General features: G+C 41.9%; 1 protein-coding gene and 1 gene segment (V, D, J or C); both read left to right on the forward strand.

The window, feature by feature from the left end:
- LOC103205764 overlaps positions 1-3761 on the forward strand; it is a 70106-nt gene extending 66345 nt beyond the window's left edge. The window contains 3 exon segments of the C gene segment in view: positions 2206-2484; positions 3218-3283; positions 3649-3761. Coding sequence covers positions 2206-2484; positions 3218-3283; positions 3649-3761 — 458 coding nt within the window.
- LOC103205765 (T cell receptor alpha chain MC.7.G5-like) overlaps positions 1-7046 on the forward strand; it is a 347276-nt gene that overhangs the window by 243167 nt on the left and 97063 nt on the right. Inside the window, exon 3 of the mRNA XM_042782358.1 lies at positions 6191-6204. Coding sequence (XP_042638292.1) covers positions 6191-6204 — 14 coding nt within the window. The remainder of the gene's footprint in view (positions 1-6190; positions 6205-7046) is intronic.

The raw sequence follows: 7046 nt of genomic DNA on the forward strand, positions 1-7046 counted from the left end.
AGCCTGCCTCATCTTTCTCCTGCAGAGCAGCTGGTGAGTTCAAACCACCCACCTTTTGGTTAGCAGCAGAGCGCTTCAAGCACTCACTGTGCCACTAGAGTTCATAAAGTCAGTAGAGTGAGCAAGAAATGTAGCAGTTCTGAAGGGAGGAGACTGAGCACGCCAACACTTGTGGTTTCCAGCCGTTAATGTTGAGGCTTTCAGTGGTTGTTATCAATGGCTTCAGCCACACAAGGAAACAAAACAATGAAAAGTTTTCTCATGAAGGTTGAAAGCAGATTCCAGGAAAGCCCTTTGAACAATTACCGATCTCCCACCATCCCCCACTTTGTCTAGGGCTAAAGCCAAAAATAAAAGGCACCAGATTCTTAAGAATGAGTTTCCTGCCCTAAGTGAATAGAACAGAATCCAATCTTTTAGCTGAACTTCCAGGTGGGAAAAGAGACAAAGGATTATGATGATATGATCAGGGCACTTCTCCGAATAGCTGATTTCCTGGGAAAGATGTCCATTTACAATGCCCTGCATCGGCAAGAGCTTCCTGGTTAGCAATCACTCTCTCTCTCAACGAAATCTAACCAACCTATTTGGTTATAGCTCTCCTACCAGGAGCATAATAGCTGGGGCCCAAATCCAGATTCAGAATAGAGCATTAGAAAAATCATTTATTTTCTCTTTACACATTCATTACCAAGACTTTTGGTAGATAAAAGTACATTGGAATTAAACATATTTTAATATGGTACCAAGAAGCCAAATGCACCTAAGTTTTGAATACTGACAACCCATATTGAAGAAAGAAATTGTTTTTTAAAATCAACAGTTAAGTATATGATTGGAAATAGAACCAGATCTCCATTCACAAATTGATTGTCTTTCCTGATTTCCAATTTTAGCAGGGTTCTTTCTTTAGCAATTATTTCAAGGTAGCCTAAGAATCAGAGTATTCACAGACACAAAATCTATTAAGAAAGATTCAGAAACTCAGAGTCCCTGGGTGGCACAAATTGTTAAGCATCTGGCTACTAACCAAAAGGTCAGCAGTTCAAATCCACTCAGAGGTCCCTCAGAAGAAAAGCCAGATGATGTACTTCTGAAAGATCACAGCTGTTGGGGTTGAGGGGGAACTTTCAGAAACCTCACCAAGGCAAAATGAGAAAGAAGCATTACTACTCCCTTCACAGCTTCAAGACTTACGGTTTTAAGGAAAGAAAAGGAAATATTTACAGAGTGACAGAGAAGTGATAGTCCAAGGTGATAGTCCGAGGCATGAAAGGAGAGAAGGCCAGGAGGAGACCCAACTACTAAGATCAACCATTCCACAGCTCTGCTTAGAAAAAAAACTATAACAGGAATTCAATAGAATAATAGTTATTATTCTCTGATTAAAGTCTCTAAGGTTTTAGTCAGTCTCTTACAAAAAAATAAGCATTCCCCTATAGTAGAGATAAAACCCACTGCTATTGAGTAGATTCCAACTCATAGCAACCCCTGTTGGGTTTCCAAGGCAGTAAATCTTTACAGAAGTAGATCCCCCCATCTTCCTTCCACAGAGCAGCTGGTAGGTTTGAACTGCCAACCTTCTGGTTGACAGTCAAATGCCTTAGGCACTGTGCCACCAGAGCCCCTTAAGGTAGGGATATGTACTTAATTTAGCAGGTACCTACTAGTTCATAAAAATTGAGATGACATTCTGAAATAACCCCAATGCTACTATCCTCAGGACATTTGAACCAACTGTGTATGCAGTCCTTCTTAGGCCCTTGTTTCTTTAATTAATAGAATGCAAAGCATAAGCATCTGCCCTGATCTCCCTCCAAGGGCCTGTGCTTAATATAAATCAACTAGTGCAGACACACATTCAGCCTGGCCTCCATTGTCGAGAGGATTTACTGATAAAACATAGATCACTGAAGACTCAGATGATCCAGAACTGCTTTGTAGTTACTGCTTTCATCTCTGCTCCCAGCCATATCTCCTAGCAGCCCCTAACTAGAAGTCAAACTGACTACCTTTCATTTCTTCTCCCCTTGGCCATCCTTTTATGGAGGTGCTAGCAAGCGTGGGTCACTAGTAAGTATAGGGAGATCTGGACTGTAGGAGAGAACCATGTTTGGGCCCAGAAGAACTGAGGTAACCACAACTGTTTAACTCCCACTAAGTTGTATACAATCATCTCACAAAATAAGTTCATTATATTTGCAGAACATCAGCCTCCCACCAAACCATCTGTTTTTGTAATGAAAAATGGGACGAAAGTTGCTTGTCTGGTGAAGGATTTCTATCCCAAGGATGTAAAAATAAGTCTCAACTCATCCAAGAAGATAACAGAATTTGACCCTGCTATCGTCGTCTCTCCCAGTGGGAAGTACAGTGCTGTCAAGATTGGCCAGTATGAAGACTCAAACTCAGTGACATGTTCAGTTCAACATAACAATGAAATCTTGAACTCCACTGACTTTGAGCTGAAGACAAATCATTCAGGTAGGTGGTATCTGGCTTTAAGGAACTGGGGGTTGATAGGAAGGAAAGTTGTAGAAAGGGGAGTTGGAGATGTACTGTGTTTTCACTCATATAACACACATCTTATACAGTTTTTTGCAAGCCACACAACACCCTCACACATTAGTTTCCTATGCATGCTACATGTGTTACATGAGTGGGTACACTAATTCTGTTGGCACATTATTTGTGGAAAAAATAAACTCTGGCCATCTCTCTCAATACAGCATCATATTGGGAACAAGACTTCGATCCATCTATAGTTCATCATTGACTGGGAAGGGAATGTTCTGCATCCTTGAACTGGAATCTGAGAAAAGACCCATGTTTGGTCCTTCCATCCCCACCTCACTTCTTCGTTAATCACTGTCTCCTTCATACAAGCAGCTGTCCTACTACAAGTCTCTGTGATTGAAAGAAACTCTGTTCTTGGACAACTTTTCAGTCTAATCTAATGCTGAATTCCAAACCAAAAGACAATCCAATCTATTGTGTGAATCCTAGTTCTTCTAACATATTGTTGGCCTCATGATGCAATGAAAAAAGTCTGGAATGGGAAATATGTTGGCTAGGTGAACAGCTGTATGACCTTAACCAAGTCACACCCTCTGGGCCTTAGTTTACTTACTTAAAGTCTCTTCCAGTTTTAAAACCCTAAAATCCTTTGAGTTTCTTAGTTGATAACATAAATCTGACCACTGCTGCTTTTTCCTAGGTACTCCAGAGCTAATGAAACCTGAAAACAAAGAGCAAACTTCAGAGAGCTGCCATCAACCCAAAGGTTAGTTCAAATCAAAAGATCAACTTCAAAATTGAGAATTAAGGCAAATTCCATAATTGTCAGATAAGGAAGGTCAATAAGCATCAGATTACAAAAGAAAACAAAAATTATTCCTGAGTCCAGTTGGTTTACTTCCACCTCTGACTCTCCCAGGAGAACTTGCCTGGCTGTGAGCATGGGTTCCCAAAGAGATTTGGCTGGATGTGAGTAGGTCTCTAGGGATGGCTGGCTCCTAACTGGGCTTTGCAGGCCGGGAAGAGTAATGGTGACTTAGGGCAAGCCGGTGTCACTGTTGTGGGTGCCATTTCTAGAAGGGAATTTAGTCTGTCCTTGAAGCCATCATCTTCCCTCTTGCTCAACTATAGTTCATGCCGGGAAGGTGAACATGATGTCTCTCACGCTGCTGGGACTAAGAATGGTGCTTGCCAAGAGTGTTGCCATCAACTTTTTCTTGACTGCCAAGTTATTTTTCTTTTAAGGTAAGAATTAGCCCCTTCCTATTCACACGATCACCCAAACTATGCAGAACATAGGAAAAAGGCATTTAGGAATGGAAAGAAACCAAGAAACACGGGGAAAAGAAAAACACAAAGATATATTTAGAATTAATAAGGTGAGCTATCTCAGGTACTCTGCATAACAACATCGTATCTCCTGTTATCCTATCATTTCATTCCAGACTCTAAATCCATTATGTAGTACATTATACTGTTTTTCTAACATGCCAGCCAACACCAACCCCTTCCACTCCAAGGAGCATGTTGGAGCTAAGAAGAAGAATTAGTCTTCTTTATCTGCTGTTTAAGTAACATTTCACCTAAAGAATATTCAGGGAGAATGGAAACTATCTTTGCCCAGATAAAGAGAATGCCAGATTCCCGTAATCATAGGGCTCTGATTGCAGACCAGCCTGTCATTGAGATGATATACACTCCTGTCAATAGTGAACAACCCACTTGGGATGCATAAAAGTCAGGGCTGAGATGTAAATTATTTGCCTTTTACTTACATTCCCTTTTCAGCTAAACTTGAAGATGAAATTTGAACCAGGATCTTGGTTTGCCTATGAAGCTTCTCACCCTTGCTCCTTCTCAGTATTACCATGTACAATATTCCCAAGTATTCTTTAGCCCCAACTCTCATGTAGGAGCAACCCTAGACTTAGATTTTTGGGCTGATCTGACCTAGCCTGAAAACATACTTGATCATTCTGAAATGGATACCCATCATGACTGTTATTTTACTAACAGTCCCAAGGACATAGGTCCTGTGGTTGTATAAAAAGAGCACTGTACTGGAAGTCAGAAGACATGGGTTTTAGTTTTGATTTTGTCACTGATTCACAGTTAACTTAGCCAGGCTGCTTCACTTCTCTGGGCCTCAGTTTTTGCATCTGTGAAAAAGAGAATTGAGAATGACTAAAGGAAAGCAAATAAGCTTCATAGATTGTGCCAACATTGATACACTGATATTGACAAGCTGCACTCTTTCCATGTGTAGAGGGGGTAAATGCTGTGATAGATTAGTGATGTCTGCAATGGTACAATCAAAGCAAGTGTTGGCCTTCCCATAATAGATGACTCCTATGATTCCTTCCAACACTGAGGGTCTATGATTCTGTAACAGGTGGCTCCCACAACTTTTCTTTACTTGCAGGCTGACTGGGATGAGGAAGCTGCATCGCCTCAAATGAACCAAAAGCCTGTTTCAAGTTAACCGTCCAGTGTTGCTTAAATGGCTACCACCCAAACCAGTCCAGTGTTGCTTAAATGGCTACCACCCAAACCAGTTTTCCTTTGACAGCAGCAAACCCAGCTCATCCTTCAGCTAATGAAAAGACAAAAGTGCTGGGGAGAGGAAGTTTATGGTCCTAACTGTATCAGTGTTGCTTTATAAAGGGATTTAAGACTCGTGTTTACTCCTACAACTGCTACACTTTGAGAATGGTGTTCTGTTCCTTTTGACTTTCTTTGACTCCAGAAGTGGAAAGGTTCCACGATCCATTCTCCATGGTGGGAAGAGAGCTGGTATCCTTTTAACTAAATATGAGATGCTCTGCTCAACTCAGCAATATATTTGCCCCAAACTGACATTCTCATCCCAACCTGTGGCTTGTCCCACCCTCTGTATTCACTTTAGCAGCCAGACTAGAGCTGTCGATGGAGTGTGGGAGAGTGTACACAAACTTTCAGCACTTCCTAGCTTTCCTAGTACTTTGTAAACAAAATTACAGTCAACATCCCTAATACTCTCTGAGCAGTCAATGGGGTTTCTAAAACCTCATCTAAATATTCTCCAAGCTATTAGCAGAGATCAGAGTAGAATGCAGAAGAAAGGCACTTCTTTCTATTAATTGATTTACCAAACATAAATTGACTTCCTGTAAGTTCAAGACTCTATGCTTCAAATATGAGTAAGAAGTGGTTCCTGCCTATAATTTAAGAAACTCACTATGCAAGTGTTTTGGGGGAGAGGGGTAGGAATGAGACTCCCTCTAGACTGCCCCTGTGAAAACAATGTATTTACTGTCTTTCACCTGCCAGTCTGCCCAGAGACTTTTGCCTGAGTCTTGGTGTTGATAGTTTTCTGCTGTTCATTTTAGACCCTGTCTCTGCTGCATTTATTAAACTGCATTGTGTGTAATCACCTCTGGCTTGATTCATTGCTGACCAAGACAGAAAGAAAGTGGATGCTGAGAAATGTTAGACGAAAGCCAAACTGAGCTTATAGGTTACACCGCAGCTTCCTGAGCCTCAAGCCTACAGGTTCCTGCCCTGGGGACCCAGCTCTCGGTTTCTTGCTGTTTCTGCTGCCACTGCTAGAGCAATAATAATAGCAGCAGCAGAGCCCTTAGTGTGGGGGTGAACTCTGTTTCCCCTGTCTCTGCAAGGTCAGAGCTCTTTCCAGGTGTGTCCACTCAGGTAGTAGAAGCCTGCTGTTGTTGTTGTTGTTATGTGCTGTCGAGTCGGACCCGACTCATAGCGACCCCTCTTTGGGTTGCCGAGGCAGTGTCACTACGGAAGTAGATTGCCCAACCTTCCTTCCGAGGAGTGGCTAGTGGGTTTGAACCGCCAGCCTTCTAGTTAGCAGGCAAGTGCCTTAGGCACTATGCTACCAGGGTACCTAGTAGAAGCCTAGCAACTCAGAAATGTGGTTTCCATGTCACCTACTTAGGGTATCAAGCAGGAGTTTATGAGGTTGCAAATGGAAGAGCAGCCATCACCAACAACTGTCCCCGGTATATCACCAACTATAAACTCCTGCATCATGCCTTTACAGCCAAACAGAAAGGAGGCAGTAGCATGAGCCCATGGGTTTAGAGCAATATAGAAGGAAAAGCCAAGTCCATCTAAGAAAAAATAACTACATTATTCCACACAACTTCATCTTGTATGTAGAAAGAATGTCTATTTCCAAAATATCCCAATCTATTGCCTTGTGTAGTGTTAGAATGTTTCTCTGAAAGTTCTGGAAATGAAAAAATCACTTACTCTCATTTTTCAAATGAAAAAAAATACATACACACAAAAGAGTATGTCCCTTGTCCAAAGTCATTCCGTGAGGCAGGGAGATTGCTAAGAGCAGAACCAAGGTATCAAGAGTGCAGCCCAAAGTTCATTCTACAAGACCATAATGTGGAAGAGGCGGGGCAAGATGGCGGACCAGGCAGAAGGATTGCACAGACCCTCTTCAACAAAGAAAAGGGAAACCAATTAACACAGACACGGAAGATAATCTTGGACCCCTGAGCCTTGAAGGAAAG

This window comes from Orycteropus afer, unplaced genomic scaffold, assembly GCF_000298275.1.
Source record: "Orycteropus afer afer isolate SDZICR_OR568_19922 unplaced genomic scaffold, OryAfe1.0 scaffold00292, whole genome shotgun sequence".
Taxonomy (NCBI): Eukaryota; Metazoa; Chordata; class Mammalia; order Tubulidentata; family Orycteropodidae; genus Orycteropus; species Orycteropus afer.